At 44.6% G+C, this 25,485-nt stretch overlaps 4 protein-coding genes across 4 annotated transcripts; 2 read left to right on the plus strand and 2 right to left on the minus strand.

Moving 5' to 3' along the window:
- Window positions 1-1,436: 1,436 nt before the first annotated feature.
- On the minus strand, window positions 1,437-7,220 carry LOC128299675 (autophagy-related protein 9A). The gene is made up of 13 exons (XM_053035698.1): window positions 7,018-7,220; window positions 5,737-6,081; window positions 5,488-5,665; window positions 5,201-5,411; window positions 4,995-5,119; window positions 4,806-4,933; window positions 4,545-4,729; window positions 4,285-4,463; window positions 4,087-4,218; window positions 3,867-4,020; window positions 2,694-3,799; window positions 2,507-2,609; window positions 1,437-2,437 (listed from the first exon to the last, which is right to left on the minus strand). Exons 2-13 carry the CDS (start codon window positions 5,879-5,881, stop codon window positions 2,159-2,161), a joined length of 2,925 nt encoding a protein of 974 aa, XP_052891658.1. The 5' UTR covers window positions 5,882-6,081; window positions 7,018-7,220; the 3' UTR covers window positions 1,437-2,158.
- A 342-nt stretch (window positions 7,221-7,562) lies between these two features.
- LOC128310838 (eukaryotic translation initiation factor 3 subunit F) lies at window positions 7,563-8,857 on the plus strand. Its single transcript, XM_053047571.1, has 3 exons — window positions 7,563-7,732; window positions 7,815-7,961; window positions 8,027-8,857. The coding sequence occupies exons 1-3, from the start codon at window positions 7,609-7,611 to the stop codon at window positions 8,617-8,619; spliced, it is 864 nt and encodes a 287-aa protein (XP_052903531.1). The 5' UTR covers window positions 7,563-7,608; the 3' UTR covers window positions 8,620-8,857.
- An 8,769-nt stretch (window positions 8,858-17,626) lies between these two features.
- LOC128298161 (keratin-associated protein 19-2-like) lies at window positions 17,627-18,625 on the plus strand. Its single transcript, XM_053033902.1, has 2 exons — window positions 17,627-17,754; window positions 17,851-18,625. The coding sequence occupies exons 1-2, from the start codon at window positions 17,743-17,745 to the stop codon at window positions 18,148-18,150; spliced, it is 312 nt and encodes a 103-aa protein (XP_052889862.1). The 5' UTR covers window positions 17,627-17,742; the 3' UTR covers window positions 18,151-18,625.
- A 2,172-nt stretch (window positions 18,626-20,797) lies between these two features.
- Window positions 20,798-22,030, minus strand: LOC128298751 (uncharacterized). The gene is made up of 2 exons (XM_053034529.1): window positions 21,001-22,030; window positions 20,798-20,937 (listed from the first exon to the last, which is right to left on the minus strand). Exons 1-2 carry the CDS (start codon window positions 22,028-22,030, stop codon window positions 20,798-20,800), a joined length of 1,170 nt encoding a protein of 389 aa, XP_052890489.1.
- Window positions 22,031-25,485: the final 3,455 nt, after the last annotated feature.

The following is a 25,485-nucleotide window of genomic DNA, read 5'->3' on the forward strand; positions in this document are numbered from 1 at the left end:
ATAGTTAGCTGATAGCGGATTGTAATATCCATCCTGTAACAGTTCTGCCATAACGGTACTTCTAATCTACGCTATTATCGTGTGCGTGCTGATCAGTACATGGAGAACCATATGGAACGAATGCGTGTCATCTATCTCACTTGCACTAGCGATCGCTCTCACGGGTTTGCTGGTATGGGATGGACAAATTTATTCCACGCTGCAGGTGTTACCTCTTGAAAGACATGCTCTCTTGGTATCGGAAATCTGAAAACAATTGTCTGCGCGGCAATTGTATTTTGTCGACTCTCGTAGCCCCTTCACCTATTAATGTGAATTTGTATTGTTCGCTTGATTTCCGCGTTTGAATTGATTTTATCAAGTTTGATGCTTCAATTTTAGGTCGGTTTAGGTCGGTGCGTCAAGAAATCCAGGAATTTCTGGACTAATTTTTATTAAATAAACTGTATTTTCAATGCAAAAAAGAGACCACTTTCAGCACGCACGATATCGCCAACAATGTTTTACCACGAATTACTATGATAGGTTCTTCACTGAATACATCGTTTTTATATCAATGCATACTTGATTTCTTCAAGTTTCCTTTTTCATGTTCTTGTTTTAGTTTAGATAAACGATTTCGCGGTAAGGATCTCATTAAATCGATTGGATTTTAGAACAATTTAAGTCTAACAACGTTGCAAATGTTTTCGGGATTACAGCAATATAGTTTGAACAATATTCTACACGGATTCTCATGGATTTTAATGTATTTCTCACCAGTTTTCCGACGATATTAGGTCCATAAGCTGGATCTACAATCCAACTTCGAATAAGTAATAATCAAGAAAGACAGAAATGGTATTCCAAGAACCATGAGGTTGTAATATCAAACAGAAGAGAGAGTTCGAATGATTACGATATGATTTTATGATTTAAAAGAAAGAGCCGATGCCGATAAAGAAAAAGGAGTTTGAGTACACTGCATACTTCTCTTGCGTAGCCGTGTAACCGGGCCGATATAGCTAGTCAAATAGAAAGATATGTTTTATATAACCAAGGATATATAAAATTCAAGGATATTTTAGATATACCAAGGATATTTTCGATCAATTTTTACCTTTTTAATTAGATCTTGTGCTATAAATTAACTGTGCTGTTAAATTTCCAAAAATCGCACAATCGGCACACATTTTTTGCGCCCCAACACGGCGAGGCACTAGGTGACCACCTACTCCGCCTACCGTTTGATCCGCCGCTGGACGAACGAGGTAATAATGCTCGAGGTAACGAGGTAATGAGCTCAATGTAAGTTTTAAAAGTCGACGATACTTGCCATGTGACAATGAATGCAAACTGGATTCACTACAATACACAGGAATCCAAAATCACCATCTGAGTAGAGCCCCGTATTAGCGTTACGAAATAATTGAATGAACCGTAAGTTCGATTGTGTTTTTCAGACGAGGAAGTCCCCATTTATTTCACAAGTTTAACAACTTATCTCAGCATCAGTTTTCCGTAGAATTTAAATAACTTGCAGGGTATTAGCCCACTTCTCTTCTAATCACCTCTCACACGAAAGCTGCGAATGAATGCACGTTATCTCCCGGGAGATATGCTTAGCTGTCGTCTAATTGCCATAACTGTACATCGGTGGAAACAAAAATGGAAACGATTTTATTCAATTGCTTTACATTCGTTTTTATCTGACATTTTGAACCTGGTCTTGGTAAGCATTATACAAGCCGCGTTTTCTCAAGTGTAGTCAATTTTCACCTGATCTCAGAATATATTTTTTTAATTGGCTCATCTAATCGTGTTTTATGTTTTCGTTTGCGCACGATATCTAGTTGAGGTTTTTGTTTAAACTTTATTTACAAAAGCGCTCACACACGGTTGCCATTAACACTATTCGCTTAAAATATTGTTTTTTCACTTTCGTTGTTTCTATCATTATTCTTTCGCACTGTCGCTAGTGGTACTTAAAATTTAGCTCAGTTTTCTACATATCACGATCAGCTTTGCCGTCCCCTGTGCGGATTTGGTCTAACATTGAGACGATGACGACGGTATAAACAAATCACATTCATTCATTCCCTTCGCTCAACGGTAAAGCTATCCGCATTCTCCGAACCTAAGTGTCTGCCTCTACCAGTTAGACCCACTCGGCCTGGTGCTATGACTTTTTGCTACCGAGCAAAGGGGTTCGTTCGGCGGCCACTATCGATCCACTGCTACCGCCCGCCATCGAACCGGACGGTCCAGCAGTTTCGCCACCGATAATGCTCGGCGCAAGCGTACGTAACGGGTGACTGACTAGCGATGGTTGAACTACCGAACCGAACGGTCGGAATCCTCCCTGTCCCATAAAGCGACCAACGGCTGATGGACGATGTGATGACGATGGGGGTGGTGAACCCATATCAAGCCTCAGGCTACCACCGTGACGTCGCAACTGTAACAACAAGAGCGAGTGGTGAGAACTCCGCATCCTAATTCCTTGAACCGTCTCCAATTTACTTACACGATTGTGATGTAACTCATGCAGGTACAGCGTACTAAGACACATGTCGGCAGTCGTAAATTCGTACGGTGCCGGAGCATTGGTAGGCATATCGCCATAAAGACTGCAGTGAAAAGAGATGGAGGTATATCAATTGATGAGTGCAATCTACTGTGTACAAAGGGCTACCATTGGAAGAAATACTCACCTCGAAAGTAACCCATTGCGAGAACCTTCCGCAGGTCCCTCACGGCGGGACATTCCTCCACGAGTGCTGAATACCATGCCATCGGTACACGGCGCCACAAACCGACTACCCTCCAACTCTGGATCCAATCCCATCGTGGCAGGAGCAACACTACCTGCCTGAACACGGCTGCTGGTGCTTGCTTGCGGAACCTCTGGTGCCAACGAAGGTGCCCCCGTTTCGTCATCGTTCTCATGAATGTCCGCTAGGAAAGTGCTGCGACTAGGCATAGGAGCCACCGTACTGGCGTCGGTAAGATTCTGCTGCAGCATTCGCTCGAAATCGTATGATTGCGGTCCGAAATGGTACTGGTGGGACGATTGCACACCGGCACCGTGTTGCGTTGGCTGCTGATGATGCACGGTCGATGGCATCATACCCGGTCCAAAGGCAGGCGTCATCGGTGGAACGGGTGAACCGAACCCACCGAGATGCATCGATAGTCCCAGATGCTGCGAGTTTGATAGATTGTGTGTTTGCAATATGGGCTGTATGATGGACGAATACTCCGCACCCATGCTTTCCATCGATAGCAAACTTTGACCCATTGCTGTTGGGTTGTGCAAACCGAGCAACATTCCCCGCTGTCGGTTGAGATCCTGCAGTGCGTGGCGCTTAATCCCCTGCACGAACTGTTTCGCTTCCGGTGGCATTTGCCAGGTGGGATTGGTAAGCGTGAAATGTACCAGCGAAAGTTCAGTTTTACCGTGTTCGCCCTGATTGTACGGGGTGGCACCGTGCCCTCCGGATGGTGGAACGCCAGTGGCATGAACCTCTGCGGACGGTGGCACGCCAATCCTAGTACCACCGCCTGCAACATCATCCGGAGATATCAGAGGAGTTTCATTCTCACTATCCTTGTCATCCGCCACGATCGGGATCTGCCAGTCCGGGTTGCCATGCTTGCGGACATCCATCTGTGCGAAGGAACACACGTCACCAACGCCCACCACATCGACCGTGAAGTTGCGGAAGAAATCAACTAGCTGTTGAGATTTTGGTCTCAAATCGTAAAGCAGCACGAACGGTGCCACAAGCGGGCTGAAGAGTTCGTTCAGAATATACATCTAGGGGAAGGGAAAATTCATTAGAAAACAAGCGAAAAACAAACTAAAGCAATAAAATCCTTCTTACAATTTTAAGCTGGAAAAACAATTCAAACTGATCGCGAACATTTGAACTGTGCGCAAAGCCACGCCAGGACGATGGAAGATAGTGCACATGAGCCAACACATTCCTTAGCAGCTGCTCAGGACACCACACCATATTCTCATCCGGTATCAGTGATCTGAAAAGCCACATCGCGATAAATGCTTAGAAAAAGACTTATTTGATCGAATGACAATATGCATACCTCGCAATAACACTGATCATTCCCAAAATTGTGAAGAGAGTAAGGACGTGTTGCACCTGAAACACGTCCTCATCGTAGATGGCCAGCAGTAATATAAGCGATGCGACACCACCAGCATCAAAAGCGATGTTTCTGTGAGGGAATAAATATTTTCATTATCCCGCGTTGCTCTTTCGTTATAACTTGTTGAACACCAACCTTGCAATAACAGTTAGCAAGGGTGATGAAAATGAATTCATATATTTTACCGCCGGCCGATAAGCACGGGTAAGACGCGCGTCCAGCTCGTGGTCGAGTTCGTTGAAGTGTCGTAGGTACAATTTCCCGTACTGCGACCAACATCGTACGCCCAGCGTACCGGGTTCCTTTTTTATAAGCTGCAACCGAAACAGACCGTGGATTAAGATATTGCTTTTGGTTACAAATAACGGTTAATCATCTTTACGGCCTATACTCACGTCCGCATAGTTGAAGAAAAAGTACATCAACTGGCAGATGAATATGAATGGTGAGAGTATAAAATTCGCAATTGCGACCCACAGTATTTGTTTCGATAGTTTGGCCGCCAGTTCATTGCGCATACTGGGTCGTTTGTATTCTTCCCGCAGATGCCAGCTGTTCTCGAACGGTGACCATGGTCCCCCTAAGAACGTGGAAGTGAGTGAGAATTAGTTAGACAAAATATACCAGAACTACTGTGCATCCCAGTTTGAACTTACAGAAAAGAATTAATCCTATATTGTAACGGAGTGCTTGACTCATTAGTACTACATTTCCTAGTAATGGCAGCTTCGACGTGGCGGGCAGCAATGATTTGTTCATCATGGCTACCATATAGTTTTTGAACCTGCAATTCATAAAACAACGTAAGTAAATGTTTGTCATTTGCGGGCAGGGACTTGCGGGACCTTAATATTCTATGATAAATATCTAGCTCAGTCAGTTGCTCTTTGTTGATACTCATCTGTATCTCAGATTGCACTTCTCGTATGCACTTTTGTACCTCGTGCCAAGTAAGATTGTCCAGGTCAGCCTGCCAGTAAAACGTTCAGAGAAAGAAGGAGCAATTATTCATCTACAGGAAGGGAAACAATTTACGCTTCGTTATACTTACATCCTCGATCTTAAGTGCCGTGTTATAGAACATTTTAATGTCCCAAAATTGGAAAAATTGATAGAAGAATTTAAACAACCGAAACGTCCAAAACAAACCAGCGAGCACTAGTGCCAACCATTGAAATGCACCAAGCTTGGCCGCACATTCCGATACGCCTATCATCGCATCCCCCAGCGAAACTTTCGAGTCAAGTTCGATGATCTTATCACTGAAAGGATATGTGAAAAAGGGAAAACAATTGTAGGGGGGAACGAACGATGGCAGATTGGAGTGTTTAGCCATACCGGAAAAGAATCCCATAGTCAATGCAGTTAAACATGTACGTGATCAGCACCACGACAAACACAAACTGGAACAGCTCGAACAGTTTCTGCAGCATCATCACATAAAACCCGTGCTTCTGGTGGTAGATGTAAACACGGGTGAAGAACGAATCCAAATCCTCTATGTGGTTCCATCGGGCTGGAAATCGAAACGGAGAAAAACAAACGCAATGAATCGAAGCCATCGTACATCGATTCGATCCGCCTTACCTTTACTTGTCTCCGGCACGACATGTATGACCTGCGGTGTGTCCTCTTCCTCGATCGTTGGCGAGCGTTTGTCCGCGAACGGATTGGTGTCCTGGTTTGTGAGCGTGTCGTACGTTTTTGGGTCGAACGTACGATTTGTCGTCATGTTTGCTTCTATTGCGTGTTGCAACTTCGTGGTCCTACTACTGCTGGCAGATTATTTTTCCTGCGGATTGCTCTAGTAGTCGGCGGTGTCAGATTGCATTCCTCAGACATTCACGGTGTGTGAGGCGTGATTATGATCCACACACACGGGTTGAGTTTACATGAAAAAAAAGGTTGCCCCTTTTACTGTGACGGCACCATCTGCAACGGGAAGGCGTGGAATAGAAAAACGGATCGATTAGTGTTTGCAAATGTAGCAAGATTTTTGTTTACATTTCTTCACGCTTGAAAGACGGCAAAGCATCGTTTTAGATTGAGGCAACAAGTATTTTTGTTAAAGACGAAACTTGCACGTGCTTGTATCATGAGCTCGAGTGTGGGAGATAGTAGCGTATTTCATTGATTATAGATCGCCAGACATCGCCCATTCGTGTGTCACTACTGTGTGTCTTATTAATCACAAAGTAGGCGCTGAGTAATAGGTCAGTTGTTCAACATTTTAAGTTTTATAAAAACTACTACACAATACGACAAAAAATACACACTTTGTACGTTTCGTTTTGCACATTCAACAACCACAGGTGTGACCTTTTTTTGTTGATGGTAAACACAAAGACAACCCGTTCACTCGCTTGCACGGTTCGCGATGTTGTTATGATGATGGTGTTGTGGTCGCACCACCTGTCTACCAGCTGATTTTCATTCGCAGACTGGTTTGCTCGTACCACAATTTAACCTCCCATCGAAACAGACACACGGCAACTTCCGCCAGTCGTGCAAGACCACCCCATGGAAAGCTATTTTCGATGCGAAACATTTTACATATGTGTGTTATTTAATGCGTATTCAGTTGAACGACCTTCGGAAGAAATTCACCTGCGTGAGGAAATGGCGAATCGCAATTGTGGAACAAACTCGTTGTGCGTATGGCGTCGTTAACTCGGTTTCCACACCGTCTGTGCGAGGCTTTTTTCGATCAGCAGCCCATAACGCGCGAACAAAGAAACCACAATGGCACGGTTTCTGGATTTTTTGCCCTGCTAATCGGTACTTGCCTTTGCCTGCACGCGAGCAAAGATTTATATTAAGAACACCAAGAGTCACACTTTCACACCGTAATTTGCTTTGTTTACGTACCAATAGAATTAACAGAACGACAAAAACTGTTGAAAACTTCGAACCACGTTTCGGAGGAGATTATTTACAATGTCTACCAGCTGTCCTTGTGCTCCGCTTCTTCCTGCGAGCACTTATCGAAATCAAACAACATCGCTTTTGCGACTTGCAGTAATTCTCATCGTTTTTTCTACTGATTACCACCCTTCCACCTGTTTTCGTGCTTCTTTTGTCTAACTTTTACGGAATCATGACGGATATCCGTCAAACATATGTTTTGTTGTTGTTTCTACCATCGTTGACAGTAATGACATTTCGTGTCGGTGGGAGCTTTCGGACATTTTATTTGAGTTCATGTTGATAGTAAGTTATATTGAAAAGCTAATTTATCGATTCGATAGACAACCAAGAAAATATAATGAAGCTCTTTTAATGTACTATAACGCTTAGTTTTCACCAAATTGTATCCATACGAAGCACGAATTTTCGAAGTTCAAATCCATCTTCGAATCATAATCAAACTTCGGCTAACTTCGGGTGTGCGCGTTTAGATTTGTGCGAGTTCACTTCTACGAGTGCCACCGTGTGTTTTTGCTCCTGCCGAATCCAAACATGTCGACGATTAATTTGCCATTAAATTTAACCGTACGCGTACATCCGGTAGTGCTGTTCCAGATTGTGGATGCCTACGAACGTCGTAATGCCGATTCGGAACGTGTGATCGGCACATTGCTCGGTAAGCAACGGCACGGCATCACAGTCGTCGTCACGCACTGTCAAAACATAACCACACTCTTTCTTGCACTCGTAATTCACAGGCTCCGTGGACAAGGGTATCGTCGAGGTAACGAATTGCTTCTGTTTACCGCACAAGGAACACACGGACCAGGTGGAGGCCGAATTGGGCTATGCGACAGATCTGTACGAGTTGAACCAGCGTGTCAATGCGTCGGAAAACATCGTTGGTAAGCATTGATTGCCGGGTTGTTCGCTTGGTTGTCCCTATGTAATGTGACGTATTCGTTTACAGGCTGGTGGGCATCGGGCCAGGAGGTTACAAACCACAGCTCCGTCATCCATGAGTATTATGCCCGGGAGTGTTTGAATCCGGTGCATCTAACGCTGGATACATCTCTGACCGGTGCCAGAATGGGCATCAAGGCGTACGTGTGCGTACCGCTGGGCATTCCCGGTGGCAAGAGCGGATGCATGTTCACGCCTATCAACGTGGAGGTGACCAGCTACGAGCCGGAAATTGTCGGTCTGCAGCTGTGCATGAAGACGATCGGCATGCAGCCGAACCCGAACCGTCCATCGACGGTATCACCCATGCTCGATTTAGCACAGGTAACCGATGCGTCGGATAAACTGTTGGCCCTGCTTGCCGATGTGCTGGCCTACGTGGAGGATGTGCTGAACGGAAAGCAGCAACCGGAGAACACGGTCGGCCGTGCGTTGCTCGATCTGATTCACTCCGTACCGAACATGACCGGCGATCAATTTGCGCAAATGTTCAACTCAAACGTCAAGGATCTGTTAATGGTGGTCACGTTGTCTCAGCTAATTAAAACTCAACTGCAATTGAATGAAAAGCTAACGTCACTCACATCGTTCCTGAACTAAAAGTGCAGCAGATCGATCGGGGCAGTTCGTGTGTGTGTGTGCAGGAACACTAACGGACGGACGCTGTTGGAGCGGTGTGTAGGAGGGAAGACGATCATTTGGGTGTGTGACTAGTGTCCAAAAAGAAGGGAAAAGATAACGATAAATTATTCCATAATTGAGGATCGGCGTACGGTATTAATAAAGACAGCATTATTATCATGCTGAGAAATCACCACAGAAACACGTTTGTGTCTCCTGTTATTGCGTCGGACAGCTTGGCTATGCATTTCATAGCAAATAACAAAAACGCTAAAACCTACCGGAGATCCTACGTCATTTGAAAAAATGATGATGATAATGAGTCCCTCTTCGTACTCCAACATAGGTGTGCAGTGTGTGCTTTGATCCAGTGCTTTTGCTTATTCTTAAGCTGGAATATAGGAATTTGATTTGAAAAGTGATCATGTCTATCAATGTCATCAACCCACTATTTCATTTCTGGATTCTTGTTCGGATCATCAATTCTCTAGCGCTCTTTTTGGTACAGCTTAAGATACGTGCTTAACAATACGGCCTGGACGTTCCTCTTGAACAAACACAAGATATTTACTTCTCAGCACGCCACTGTTCCACATCTAACCAGTTTCCCTAAGACTCAATCTCAAGTTCCGCAAACGATAAATAACGTCAATGAACTAAATCAATGAACGATCAATGCTAAACTATGATATAACAATTGCATTTGTCTTGTCTTCTTTCGTTGATCGTTATTATTACTTAACCATCATCGAGTTTGCTAATTTAATATGCACTCCCAATGCTCCGCGCAAATGTGCATTTTGTACACCGAAATACGTGTTTTTTTGATCGCTGACAATGTCCTGAACAACTCGCCATCAACTGTGGAGTTCCGATGATACGACATATTGTGCATACGGCATGAATAAATATCAGTGCACATTTTGCACTGCCCAGATGACCTAATTCACCGACATCAGGTTACACCGTGACAGGAGAAACCTTTCGATCGTACTAATTTCTTATGGATCGGCATTCGGGCACGGACACTGTGCCGGGAGTAACTAGGACAATAAATCAAATGCAGACACGCACACGTACTTTAGTGAATTGACGTATGCATCGATTAGCTTGCGTTCGATGATCACATCGAAAGTGAGCATCGATCTCTCATCAGCCGATCCGTGCGCTTGAGATAAAAAGTACAGTTATTAATCCGTGAGCTAATGACAACGGTAAAACGTTGGCGCATGATGGATCGATGTTGGGTGAGTTGAAAATCAAGCCATCGATTAAACCATCATCAGCTTCAAAACATTCCCGCCTCTCCGGCGGATATCTGCCGCAATGTTCGACGTGCGCATGGGAGATGTTCCGGAACACCTATCGCGCGGTCGAAGGTCACCATTGACCAAACGAAATGATACCCTGCAGCTGGGAGGATATATTTATTATTTGCTAACACAACAGCGCACATCACCCTCCCCGATATCGGACGTATCGATTTGCGGATTAATAGCTTGCAATTGAAGCACTCCATTATTATCTTCCACTCTCGATTTCATCGATTGTGCAAATACGAACCACCGCACCGACGATGACCGGCCCGTACTATGACATCAGCGTACGGCATCGCGATGCAACGATGCAACGTCGATCTTGGCGGTTGCATTCCGGTGCTCATACTTTCGGCGTACCTATTGCCCACAAAGGCGCATGTGGTATCCGGTGCGGAATCCATCTAATACGATGTGTCACTAATCTGGCGGTAATTCTGTTCTTGTGGATGTGTGGTGCGCCCGAAAGAACAGAGCGAAAGGAAAAGGAGTTGCGGTGATTATGTCATTTGTGCAATTGGATCGGTTTGGAATGGATTCTTAAACGTTAAATGGCATGTTTGCTGGTAAGGTGATACATCGCCGTTTAGCTCGCATTACTGACCACTTCATTCTATGCTTCAGGAAATTTACGACTACATGATCAATTTTTACCAACCATCATCATAAATCAACCAAAACTGATCAATAGACAGATTTTTTTATTTATTTCAAAATACACCACAACTAGACAACACTACAAATCAAAAGACTTGAATTCCCTTTCTTTCTCCATTACGCCATGTGGGTTGGTTTTTATATTAATCGCTATCTGTCTGGAACTGGTTAAGACTGTCCAAAGTTGTGTGGTGGACCCTTTTATGCAGCACACCCTATCGAACGGCTGATCAAACTGATCCATGTGGTCACACTGCAGTAAGCACGAGTGGCGGGCCACTCTCTTCTGCTCCATTGCGGATTGTCTTATCAAAAGCGGTTGGTCCCATTTTCTGGCGCTCGCAATTGCAAATACTCCCCAGATGTATGAATCATCCGTTGCACTCGGTGGCATTGCATTGCTGTGCTTGGCTTAATCGTATGAAAATGATTGTTGAATAATACTATCCGAACTGCAAGTGTCATCTACTAACTATTAGAAAAACTCTGGCAAAATATCGCTTCTTTTCTCGCAAACATGAAGCTAACAATTAACGTTTGAACCGGATTCATTTATGATAAACGGAGGAAGATGCTTGAGGCACAGTCTAGGAAAAGGAGACGCAAACGAAAGGCTAGATGAGTTAATTAATGGTACGGGTTGTCCTCGCCAGTTGTCACATTTATTTGCAAGCGGACATGTGCTCGCGAGTCTAAATGACAGTTAGCATTTAAAACAAAAAATTGCCCTCCAGATGCGAGCATTTAATTATCCTCTTAAGCCTAGCGGATGTGATCGAAAGCACAAGGGTGATCGATTGCTGTTACTCTCAGCAGGGAGTTGAAGTTTTTAAGAACAGAAAAGCTAGTCCATATTTCCTATCCTCCATATTCCAGATCTTCCCTCAATTAGTTTCCCTAGCCCCATACATTTCAACTCGTCACACAACGATGAATCAATCCATCAAAAGTGCAACTCGAAATTCAATTTCCTACACCTGGTGCTTACCCATAGTCTGCAGTCTCTCGGCTGTACTAACCAGTGTACGAAACAAGCGCCAATTCTAATTTATAGTAGGCAACATCTTTTGAACCTTCCCGGCAGCTGGCGGGATGGCTGGCTACTCGCTGCTGAACGGGTACAAGCAATCGATCGGTCGTTACACCGCACGGCAATTACATTTTCAATGCGATGCGATTGCGCTATAAATAATTGTCGTGATTAAAATGTGATTCCGAGCGAATGGGTAAACATTTTGGGCACAATCGTGCACCACGTTAACGCCCTGCGAAACCCTAGCGAACTGTTGTCCCCCTCCCCGGTTGTCTTCCTCTTCGAGATCCCCCGTTTTGCAGATCGGTCGATTCATCCCCGGTACCCGGTAGAACCCGGTGAAGGATTGAATAAATATAGTAGACCAAAAAAAAACGATTTTGCGCTGAAGTGATCGTGATCATAGCAAGCGCCAAACCGCTGGCGCGTTAGGTGCCTATTATGAACACAAACCATCAGGCTGCCATTAGAACACAGCCGGAACGCCGCCGGGTCTTCAATTATCCGGTGCTGATCTGGAGGGAAGATTTGCCTTTTGGGTTACACTGTCCGTCCAGCCGTCGCTTGGATCCGTATGATGTATTGAAAGAGAGATGTATGGAAGGTATCCATTACCCTTACCGTCGGGCCATGTTCTGCCGGATGGACATCCAACACATTTGGTTGGACAAAATTTTCACGCCAATTGATACGAGCCGGGGTATAGTATGGGTGTAGAAACTGCCCGGCACATCTCGGTGCTGTCTTTGGAGATCCGAGAGATACGAAGCGATCATGCTACACTTTACGGTTCGCTGGTGTTCGAGACACGGTGGAAACTAAGACGATTTCCTTGCAGTATGCAATGTAGATCAGTGGATAGATCATTTCGCATCACCTTCACCTTTGCTAAATGGCGCTCAAGGTGCATGGCGGTACCGTAAGTAGGTGCTTACAGTGTTCTAATCGAGACGATAGTGTGAATCACGCTTCTATCAGCACTTGTGGGTTGATTAAAAATTATCACCCCATATTATTATTACCGCAGAATCGTTTGTTTGATTAATCACGTCGAAGCGGGGGCTCTCCGTTGCGGTGTCTGCACGGTATAATTCAGGGCCGCAGTGACCATATCCGCTACGATTTATCCATAGACAAGGCTCTTAACCGCAATTTCCGTTTGATTTGTTGTGATAGACGTGAAAAATGGAAGGCTATCGATGAAACATTGAAACCGGGCTTCCCGTCATCGTGGACGTTGAAGTATTGTAAACTGTCCACCTTCTTCAAAGGTTTCCCGTCAATTCGCTTTAGAACGTTCAATTCCTTTGCTGTTCAAAAATATGCTCCATTCGTGACCTAAACTAACACTCTCGATTCACCGATCAACGCCAACCGATCTACACGTAATGATCTTCGCAAAAGTCCATAAAATGGCACAAGGTGTTAGAAAATTAACCTCAGCTTCTCGTCATAGGACGACTCTCCCTGCTCTGACTTTAGCTAATAAGCGCTCGGACATTGGATGGACACTTTCCAGGCAGCCCTTTTGCTGCGCCCGAAGATGATTAATCACGCGTCCACTCCCTTGGCAACGGCAACCGATTGCCAATAGAGATCACCGCTTTTAAATATCAATCGCAATCTAGGGTAATTAAGTTAACGATTTTGACACGCCTGATAAATTGCCTTTAAAACGTAACTGTGCAAATTGGTTAAGCCACCGCAGGCAAATGTCTTCCGTAGCGAATCGATTTCCTTTATTATCCGATCGACTGGCCATGGAGTTTTCCCTCCAGGACGTTACACCTTGAACCAGATGGAAATTGTGTGTCGATTTTGTTTTTAAAAGAACTCTAGAACTCCCGAAGTTTTCGCTGAAATCTTTCTGAAATGGTTCGGAACGGTACCCGGCCCGGCTATTAGGCGTTTATCTCGATCACCAACCTCCGGACCGTGGGCGACAGGTTGCCGACGGCAGAATTGAGTTGTCTTGCTTGCTGTGCAGCGGCAACAATCGTTTGCCCTTCAGTGATATTATTTTGTTGCCGCCGTTGTGGTCGGCAGTGGCCAAAGCGTTTGAAACAATCGTGCCGCCACGGGTACAAATGCATTTAATGGTGTAAGCCCAACGCACAACCAGTTGGTTTCACACCTTCGGGGTGAATTGTCCGAGTTCTGGGTTCTTAGGAAAGCCCTCGTAGAAAAAAGAATGCTAACATTTCCCACCCATTTGAGCATGGAAAAGAAGGAATAGCCATCGGAGGTGTCTTATCGTGGCGCACCTGTGTTGCTTATCACCAAAATGCCTTATTGGAGATGGCCAGTTTGCATAAGGTTCAGGCTGGTTGGTGAGTAACTTCAATGCTGTGAGTGGATAAGCCACGAACGGCACGGGCCGCCAAGGGCCCAAAGTCCGATAATTGCCGTAGCCTATGGCTGGCAGCTGGCAAACTGATTGGGGACACCGTTGGTCTAACACGGTAGTTAGAAAACCCATTGTTGGCCGGGGTACGGCGTCTGGATAGCTGGAGGGTGATTAGTTCCCCAAACCGTACACCGTGTACATCAGATCACCGTGGGATCGTGCGGTGGGCTGAAGCTTCGTCGTTAGTCATCTAACCCTTCGGGGGAGCCGAGCCGGTGTGTGATGGTAAATTGTCACCCCGGTCGTTGGGTCAACTGCTGCTGCGGGATCGCGCGTTTGTCACAAGGACAAATGGTCATTGTTTGAGGTGGATGTTTTGAAGCACGCAAGATTCGTGTGGCACGTCTATATCAGACAAAGTAGCCTGTGTTTCTAATGTTGTATAGGGTCAAACTTTTAAAAGGCGAGCTTCGAGCCAACTTGACACTGTAATCTAAACCACGAGCACCATTAGATGTCTCAGGTTTTGTGGCTAGAATACTGATGTCCACAATTAGCACTGCGATCGTCTATTAAAGAAAATGGATCTTTTGCGATGGAGATAAAGCATGATACTTTATGAGACATTAGAAGAGATCGTCATTTGAGAGATCATCCGGATGTAAAGTAAGCTCACAATGTTAAGCTTTCACTTCACATCAAAATCAAGTATTATCAGGTCAAAATCAGGTATTATTATGAGTATAACGATTGCCTTTTTTTTATCTCATTTCTAGCGATCTTTAACCTGAAGGAATGTCATAGAAAAATCCTTTGATGTGTGTTGCTTGGAATACTGATTGATTGATATTAATAAACGCAGCACACCGAAACGTACTAGTTCCGTTTAGTTCCAATCAGACGGACGAAAACGATCGACATCGTATAATGATAAAACATAACCACACAAAACCATTCGGCCACGGTGCTTTTCACCACAAAACTAGGATACACGTGATCGGCATGCCACATCACAGACACTCGGAGACACATCGGAACCAAGGCTCAAAGGGGTTGAAATCGAAGCTAAAAAATTACTCACAAATCCATACCAACCCTTACGAATTAGTATGTGCCACCGGTACTACCGGGCCTCCGGGTGTTGCCCATAATTCATGCACGTCCCTCAACGGAGGGACTTCTCGTTAGTATTCTAGCAAACCGCCAAATTTGCTCCGGAATGATGTGAACAGATTGGTAGTTTATGTTGTTATTTTTTCGAAGGAGTGAACGGTGAACGATGCGTTGCGATGCACGAGACACGTGCACCCTTTTGGTGAACCTGCTGCCGCGTATTGCATCATGGGTTTCATGTGTGCAAACGATGGGGCGACAACACCCGTTGTCCGTCATTTTGTAATGCCACCGCTGGCACCGCCCAAGCCACCCAAACCAAGCACCAAGCGATGGAGACATCGGCCGGGTGGTGACATGTGATGCAGTTTTTGCTTTCATTTTCCGCACCAGACGCACCCCATTTGCAGAACGAGAGCTTTCGCTCGATAGGCTGGCTGCTGCCGGTCTGCTTGCCCTTTTGCCCGACCGACTGACCGGCCCGTGGACGCACAATTTTCAGTGCGTTAGATCATCGGCGAGCCGGTTCGGTTGTGAAGATAGTGCATCGGCGGCCTACCCACCTGGCACGACGCCACACGCCACGATCGGTTCGGTTGGGACAGGAAATGTGGCAGTTCTTGGCCGTGTCCATGTAGCGGACGGTTTGTTTCTCACGACCCGCTTCGGCGTGGCGAACATTTGTTAGTTATTTATTGGTTTGTTGATATTTTCTATTCACACGTACGGTTGCACCGTCGAACGCACGGTGAATGGTTGCACCGTAACGGCATGGTTCTAGCTTAGTGTGTTCTTTTGCGATTTTCCCTATCGTTCGATGTATGTTACTCTTATGTTATGTTATGTTATGTTAATAATTTTATTTCGTTGTTTTAATATTTTTGAATAAATTTATGTATTTTTAATTGTGATCTTGGAGTCACAAAATCTCAATCAGAGTAAAATAAATTTAATTTTTATTTATTAAGCTCTACACATGTTCATATTGTTTAATAAACACCAAAAAAAATCTACAATAATTTCATGCTTGTTAGTCCGCGTGATTAAAGTTCTAATGAATATAAGACTTCGTTTGGATGGCAATTAATTAATGAAACTCATTTTTATGATGGCAAATATGCATTTGCTTAAAAGAATAATCATTCATATTCTCAAAGGCTGTTCCCTCAAGCTCATTAATAGCAAAACTCATTCCTAACACGTGTTTTAAGCACACAAGTACGCACAAAAAAACATTTGGATAACATTTCAATCGAACTACAATGGGTTTTGCCAATCAACATATTTACCAGAACTACCCAAACGCATCGCTTAATGCATCATTGTCTTCCGATGGTAACATCCAACGCGCATCCCAACCAATAGCTCTCAGTAAGTATCTCATTAATGAAGAAACAATTAATGCAATTCAAACGATACTTATGTTTCTACAGCGTTTTCAACCCCCGTGATGACCCCTTTTTATTCGTTTTGCCTCTAAGCGGATCGGGGGAGGTGTTGTTTTTTGTTTTTGATGAATTTTCACATTTAATTTGATGGGAAAACATGGGCGTGTAGTGGCAATAAATCTGTTATACCCGCCGATTTGACCACCCATTCGCTTAATCGTTTGCATTGCGATGCGATTTGTGCGCTTGCTTTTCGGTTAGATATCGCCACGTTTTTTTCTTTGAGGAACAATAATTTTGCAGGCGCGATAATGTGCCTTCGGTGGCTTTAATCGCAATATTTTCACACCCTGTACACCACACCGGGCACGATGGGTTCTTTTTTGGTGGGTGTAGCCGTAGCGAGCGAATGACAGAATAAAACCTCCACACCCGTCACGCACAAACACTGTCCGTTACACCGGCGCTAGATTAGGAAACAATCGTATATTTTGGTGCATGCTTTCCGTCCCGAAAAGTCTCCACGCACCCAATCGGTTACATTTTCCAGCGGCAGCCTGCAATCCACGCAAAAAAAAAACCCCCCGTGACCCAAACACGGACAAAACGCTATTCTTCATCGGCGAACAACGGCGGCAGAACGAACAACTGGCTGCGTCGTGTTGTGACTCAAGAGTGAATGACGTACGAATGCTTAAACGGATCGGAAGCACGGGATCAGGGCGGGTGAAGGGGGGGTTACGGGACGCGGGTTGGAGGTGGGGGAGAACAGCGAGTTACAAACGGTGATCTGCATTTGCTCGATGCACTACCGATGCACTAACGCGTCTCGCCGGTACACCGCCTCCCTCCCACATCGCACACCACTGGCCACCCTGCGCCACCGATGGGTGGCCGCCTGCCGGGGAAAATTCGCACGATTTGCGCGAAGCGAGCGAAACAAAAAAAAAAAGGGAGAGGGCCACACGGCTTCGGATGCTTTGAGGGCAGGTCTGATACGAAATTCAACGGACAGGGAAGGGTGGTGTGTGGGGGGGAGTAGGGTGGCATGGTGGCAGAGTGGCTCGTGCGAAACCCTTTGGCGCGGACGGGAAATTCTGTGACCGCTTTGGTGGGAGCCAGTTTTCGTATAAAAGTACTGCCAATTCCTAACAGCAGCATCAATTCGCCACTTGCAATCTCAGTGTACAGAACTGTGCAAAAGTGTTCTACGCTTCCAAACCCAACCAACCAACCAACCAACTAACCATGAAGTCCTTCGTAAGTTGAGCGCTTGCAGCATGAAGTGTGGTGCCCGACAGTGTTGTGCCTGGATATTCTAATATATTTCACTTTTTCCTGGTTCCATTCGATCAGATTGCTCTGTTCGTCGTCCTGGCCATCGCTGCCGTCCATGGTGCCGAGGAGTCGAAGGTGACCGAGAAGCGCGGAATCTACGGTGGTCTCGGCTACGGCTACAACGGCTATCCTGGTCTGGCCGGTCAAGGTTACTACGGAGGTATTGGCGGACTGGGATACGGTCACGGACTCGGCTACGGATCGCACCTCGGCTACTACGGATCGTACCCAGGATACTACGGTTCCCACTCCGGATACCTCGGTGGCTACTCTGGCTACTCTGGCTACCCGTACGGTCTGGGCTACGGACTCCACTAAGACTCCACTGTACACTCCGAATGCTCCTGCCAATCCGGTGATGTGATTCAGCGAAAGTGAAGTTTGCTCGATAGTGCAGATAGTGTGCGTGTGTGAATAGTGAGAATGAGATTGCCCACTGCGCTTTCCACACAATGTCACTCATCTGAAGCTAATGCCATCCAGTTTAACATGTGCTAGAGTGATGCACTTCGTGCCGCATCGGAATGAGAGCGAATAGGAGCGACAGGTGTTTCGAGCATCCCTTCGCCTTCATGGTCACCGGGCCACCGGTACCACGAACGGTGGAGCTTTGGTTCCATCAAAATTCTTCTCCCGACCCGACTTCCCTGGACGAATGCTGTGAATACTTTCGAAAGTATACGACTATTTTACTATACTTGATTTTGCCTCTACTGTGTTATTACAACTACTCTTTTTTTACTTTAGTCTGTAGCATTTGTACAGTACAATAAAATAAAAGGAGAAAATTTCTTTTACGTAAACTATTGAGCATTTTCTGTGACGCTGAGTGAAGAAAGAAATGTGTGAATAATATCAACATCAGTTTTGGAAGGTTGAAGGTTACTCGATCGAGTTGTAAATTTATATTCTATCTTTTTTTAAATATTTAATAATTTACAATTATGATCAATTAATCATTTAACAATCATGCATTTCAAAAATGTAAACTTTTATATATCATTTTCTATATTTTAGCTTATCGTTCTATTAGGTCATTCTCTGACAGTAGTATTATTTTAATAATTAATATTAGAAATTTAATATAGTATTTTTTTTTAATCATGTAGTTGAATAGCCTTTTTACTTCGGCAAAGTCAATATTGAGTCGACCCGGTGGTATGATGGTAGTGGCGCCAATCTTCACACGAACAAACTGGACCAAATTCCATCCAGACCAATTCCCCGTACGCAGGACTGGCTATGCAGCTATGAGTGAATAAAGTCACAGATAGCCAAAAATGCCTAGACCTCTTGAGATTGTGCCGATAAAAAAGACGAAGGAAGCCAATATGTACATAAAAGATGTACATATAACTGTCTGTATTATAACTTGTTACTTTGTTTACCTTGAGAAAGTTTATGTTAAAGTTTATTTTATGAATTTATGTCAATAGTTTTCCTAAACAGTTTTGGAATTTTCCTTACTACAACTGCATTTCTAAAGTTAATCTTTTTGGAATATTACAGTAACAATTGTGTACCCTCAAACTGAGAGTTTCATGTATTGTTTGACGTCATCATTCACACTATTGCCCCGGGTCTTAACTCTTGTTTCTACTATTGCATACAATCGATCTTGACTTTTTTCGAACAATCGTCTAACCTTCGCAAAGCTCAGGGAGAGTTTTTTATCACTTCTAAATAATTTTAATTAACACCCTACCCACCATTAATTCATTCATTCTTTTCTATTCATTGCATGTCTGGCAACACGGAAATAAGAAATTTCTCTAATTAATCTCTAACAACAGCAAGGCACGCTACTTTCATTATCGAATGTAATACCTCCGAATGTAGAACCTCCGGCATGAATGAATGAGCAAACACTTCCAGTACGGTCGATAGTAAAAAGATCGTAGATTTTCCATCCAGATAGTATGCAAATATTTCCCAGGCATAGTACAACTCCCCACCCATTATTGAAGTAACATATTTGTTACTTGTTGATGTGATTGCACAGAATGTAACATAAAAACCATTATGTTCCTGTATTTGTAACAATGGTGATTTAGTCAACTTTATTTTATTTTATGAAGAAATTTAAATTGTTTGGAGTATTAATCTAAGTAAACAATGTGACGCGAGCATAAAATACACGAGTGTAACTCCACTGTAACGCATCTTACAAATAAGCGCCTAGCACGTATGCAATTTGCATTACACAGTGTATGACGTACGGATACGCGTGCCGCTTGCTGGGCAGGCGACCGTTGTTTATTGAATTTTAAATACCGACACATCAATTCTAAGCCACCTGCACTATGAGTACAAATGAAAGTGAACGGTCTATTGTACGTACCAACAACCTTGCATCCTAATGTACAAAATGGACGTGCCAGGACCATAATGCGGAAGAGCAATAGTTATTAAATTAATATGCAATCGATACCACAACCAAACATGACGAAGAAATTATGCATCATGTCCCTTGCATATGAAATCGAAACTTATCTCACAGGCACGTACACACAAAACTTTCCCATTTCCGTCCGGACTGTGCAACGGTACAGCTAAGGAACAGCACACGCTTATGGTTAGAAAATTATTTAATTTGACCAATCCCAAAAAATTCGGTAAAATTAGACACGACTGCGGTAAAGGGGGCTACTTCCGTGTGGCTTAAGCACGTCCTCCAAGTTTGAACGTTCATGTCGTGACAGTTTTGTAAGTAAACCATGTACGAAAGTGTCAAGGAAGGAAAAGTTCAGGTTCGTCGCCTGCTCGCCCGTTGAAGTCTTTTGAATGTGATACAGTACGCGCCAGCGCCAGAAAGGTGATTGTACGGGGTGAAAATAATTTATTCACTTTAAATTAGTTCAATACGCTCACGAAACTAAAACAAAAACGTGGAAAAACTCATAACATAACCAAGATACTGCTGGCATATGACTAATAGCGAGACGCAGTGGCTTACAAACGCTTCCTACTTTTTCTTCTTCTGGTAACCGTTGTGGGTGATATCGACATCGTAGCTGGATGGTCCCGTGTACCGGCCGTGGTTTGAGGCAACATCGTACGGCTGTCCGTTGAATGCACCACTACCGTCCTGGTGATGCAGCGATCCTAATATAAAGGCAAAAGGGATATTTTAGCTCAAAAAGAGGAAGGAACTAGACAAATACCTACCCTGATCGAGATCCAGCAAGGCTTGATGATGCGACTGCTGCTGATGGTGATCGTGCAGCGATGGGGCCGGTGTGCTGCTGATGTAAATCTGACCCTGCGAGGTAGCGTACGATGGAAGGTACGCGTTGGACGGTGGTGTTGGTGTCGCTGGTACGGGTTGATTCACCACCACCGGTCGCCAGGGTTGTTGGGGTGCCTGTGTGACTTGCGTAGTGCCCGAGCTGAGCGTCGTAGCGAGGGTAGGCGTAATACCGCTCGCACTTCCGGTGACCACCGGAATACCCACGAACTGGGGCTGTACGTTAGAGACGGCGACCGACTGCCCGGTGCTGTATACTCCGCCCGGTATAAGTCCTCCGTTCGGTACCACCGTTGAGAAACCCGTGTAGAACGGTTTCTGGACGACGACCGGTACCTTCACGGGTACGTCCGGCTGTACGGGAACCGCAACCGGAATCAGCGGTTTCTGGGGATAGGTCGCAAAGTATGTCTGCTGGGTGTTACCGCTGGCCGCCGGTGCTCCCAGTGGTACGAATGCTTGTGGAAAAGCGGCTGCAGCAGGGACAGCAGCGGGAACAGCAGCGGGAACTGCCGCTGGATAGGCGGGTAGTGCCGGTGCGGGAGCATAGGGAGTTAGGCCAGTGGCGAAGGTAGGAGCGAAGCCGGCCAGCGGCTTAACCGGAGCAACTCCAAAGCCTGGATATAAACCAGCCCCGTAAAGTGTAGGATAGCGTGGGAAATTGCGCTGATAGGACGCCACACTGGCACCTCCCGGGAACAGGGCATATCCGGGCGGAAGCACTCCACCGAGCGATCCCTTGTGTAGACCGGGGAATCGCGCATACGGGCTGGGATGGTAACCCTTGTGTAACGACGGTACACCATGCAATGGCACGACACCATGACCTGCTAGCGCAAATCCATGCAATCCATGGTAAATGCCACGCTTTTTCTTCTTCTGTAGTGCGGACGTTGGATCTAAGGCAACCAGTGCCACCAGCAGCAACACTAACATCAGTCTTCGGGTCATTTTTGAACAGCGGTCAATTTTGCACGTCAACACTGACACTGGCAGAACGCCTCGGGGCAGATGATTACCACACCCTGACACACACGCACACACACAACCGGAACACCGATCACACACGCGCACACATACACACGGGGACACCCTAACTGTAGCGAACCGGATGACCTACACGAAGGCCAGCTTGACAATGAGTTGTCCATGGTACGGGTGGGTCATATTTATAATACGGAACTTCCCTGTGCTACCTTCAGCATAGACCGTACACCCTCCAAAAATGAACATCTTCCAACACCATGCCCCGTTCGGATCGCTCTTTTGGGGTGGCGCAAAATGAAAAGAAAAGTGATCGTTCGGGGAGTGTGGTGTGACCACTGGCCAGACCGTCATGGCGCTTGCGATGCATGCCACGTGCTAAGGGCACCACAACTGCCAGTGCGCGGGATTGGCGGGAAATGTTTAATTTTCACCGACGGGACTGGCCGGTGGAACGTGCTCGGGATGCAAAAAATGCGACGGTGCGATGGCATTCCAACCGGATTGGCTTGCTTTATAGGTATAGGCATTCCACTCGATAGCATAATCGAACTTACCGATCGCTACGATTAGCCGTGCAACGCTTTGCATGTCCGTGAATGGAGCTAGCAGAGCGTCATGCGGGGGGTGCGTTTTGCCGAGGACACTTTCGTTTGGTGCATCAGCCCGATGCACTGCTCATCCTGCTCCCGTTTATGGGATGTTGTAACGAATACCACCAAGCTATTGGGTTCCAAGTTCTGCCGGCTGCCAACCTGTTGCATTATAGTTTGTCGTTATGACGTGGAGAGATCGCTAGCTCGATCGCATCAGAAACCTCGATTTCTTTCGGCGCATCAGCTGTGTGAGCTTACCATACACGCAAACACGATCGCCGGAACATTTGCTCGTAAAACAAGGGGGAAGCCTCGTTTCGGTTACTTTCTTACGGCTTCGCATCATATGGGAGTTGCAAACGGTAGGAAGTGATTTATATTTAAATTGATTCATCGCGCCAATTTGGTGTGCCATTGAGATGTTTCGTTGTCCCTGCTGCCTCACATTTATGCATCGCAAGTTGTGCAAACTGACCAAATGTTGCGTAAGGCAGTGATCTGCATTCGATCGACGGCAGGACTCGGCGCTCGAACTCGGGCTTTTTTTTTGCCAACGGAGGTACTCATCCTGCCGCACTATAACTTTATTCGGGTCATAAAAGTTGCGGTTATTTATTGCTTTATGGTAAATAACGCTTATTTTTTTAAACGATGCGTGAGTAGTGAGCAGTTACCAAACAATGTTTTTATGGTTTTTGTGAAACTGCTTTCCATTGCTGTTAAATCGAAAGGTTCATGGTAGTGGTCGTGGTTTAAATGTTGCTTTCTTCCAACACAAAATAAAATATGCTCTTATTTTGCTGGTTAGTGTAAAAGATATAAGGGAAGAAGGGAATACTTTTGGAATACTGGCATGGAAGTGAGGGAATACTTTTTGTAGTAATATTCTATTTTTTTGGCAATCCTGACGAGTACTTCTGGCGAACGCTTCACCGCCATCCTGAAAATAATTAATAGTCTGAGAAGCCCAGTGTTATTCTAAACACATCAAGAATATAACCGAGTCTGGAAAGTCTAATTCGTTGTACGATATTTTTAGGTTGATCGTATCACTCATAGAGCACAACATCATAGAACTATACAGGGCCAAAATTGCGCTGAGAATTTTCTTCCAGCTGCAGGAAGTCCATATATGAACAGATGCTTCTTTAATTTCCAGATAACGTATTAAATTAGTTATTTTCTTCAAGTAATCCTAATATACTAGAGATAAATTCGTTCTTCTCAAATCGTTGTAGGAGTTAAAGGTGGGTTACATCATCAGAGTCGTATTGGAATATAACTACTACAATCTCAATTTTTATCAAACCAACAAGTATTTAGAAGTATTTATAATATTTTGTGTAAAAAAGACTCCTCAGACGATGGACTGAAACATTAGTTACCATGTTTCAGTAACAGAATACTAGGTTGGAATTGGAATGTCCGAAGAAATTCTGACAATCAGTCTAGTCTCGCGGCCAACAAAGTATGGATTGGGACTTTCATTGTGGCTCTTTGTCACAGATGATCCATCGCCATCCGCACAAAGCTTGCTAAATTAGAACGATATTGAACATGGGAATACTCGAATAAATTTTAGACATTGTTGGCCTGAGAACAATGAGAAGATGGGTTCTTTCGCAATTCGGTTGTCTCGATTACTGATTTGATGGACACCTTCACATTTAATGAACAATATACTCTCAAGTTTCGCCCGACAGTGTTGAAATCTAAGTACCGTATTTAATATATTGGCACTCATTCTTTGTGTATTTTTATGCTGTTTGGCTATTTGCACCAAGAAGTTTGCTGATCACTCGTCTAGTCTGTCAGAAATAAATACTAGGAGTTATTACATCTATGAGCTGCTTGAAAAAAGATGCGTGGCTTCTAGCTTACAGTTCTATACTAACTTTATTACTTATTATATGTTCAAGAGCAATCGTGTTGATATTATATTATATTAAATAGTTCTTGCACTTGTGGTATTATAAATAAATCCATTCTGCTGTACATTAACTTCATCTTATACTTTAATTTTGATTTTGATTTGATTTGTTATTTGATTGAGTACTATTTGAAGATGTTTAATCTTATTTTGATCATGTCTGCATGTCTGAAAACTGCATGACATATCCATTAGTTTACAAAAAATTCTACAAAGTTGCAAAGTGATTGGATCCTTATAAGAATTACTTCATGTGGAGTACATTGACAGTAACTCATTTTTCCAAGCTATTTTAAGCCACAAACAACCTTGCAACCACATGCAAAACATAATTGAAACAGCAAAATTTTAAATTCCCCTCACGTTGTATCTGCATTGGAATGGAGAGCAATCCGTTCCCGGGCGCAATTTCAATATCCTTGAAGCTTCAGAACAAACGTTTCTTTCCACGGGCCGGTAACGTTGCTTAAATCACGAGCCAACAAAACCAGAACAAGCCCGAACGGAAAAGCTTCAACCCTGGTTAACCATAAAACGCTATCGCCTTCCGTTGCCTTTCGTTTTGTCAAATATTCATCCAGGGTTAGCGGTATGGACGTCCAGGCGAAGAAAAAGAAACAATCGTTCCAAAACGAAAATTCGTCCATGCTTTCACTTTCGTTGCTTTGCGCTGGTTGAATTTGCCTGCACCGTACCGTGACTCATGTGCAACTCTCTACACACAAGCGCTACCCATATTGCTGCCCTGCTTGAGGGACATGTACCGGTGCATTCAGGGTCACCGTAACGAGTCCTTGCTGTTGGGGGACTGTACGAAAGGAAACGGCTACGCGACAGAACGCATTCTCATTTGGATCGTTTTCTTCCTCCGAAATCAACTAATTTTGTTTTACCAG

Source organism: Anopheles moucheti, chromosome 2, assembly GCF_943734755.1.
Source record: "Anopheles moucheti chromosome 2, idAnoMoucSN_F20_07, whole genome shotgun sequence".
Lineage (NCBI taxonomy): Eukaryota > Metazoa > Arthropoda > Insecta > Diptera > Culicidae > Anopheles > Anopheles moucheti.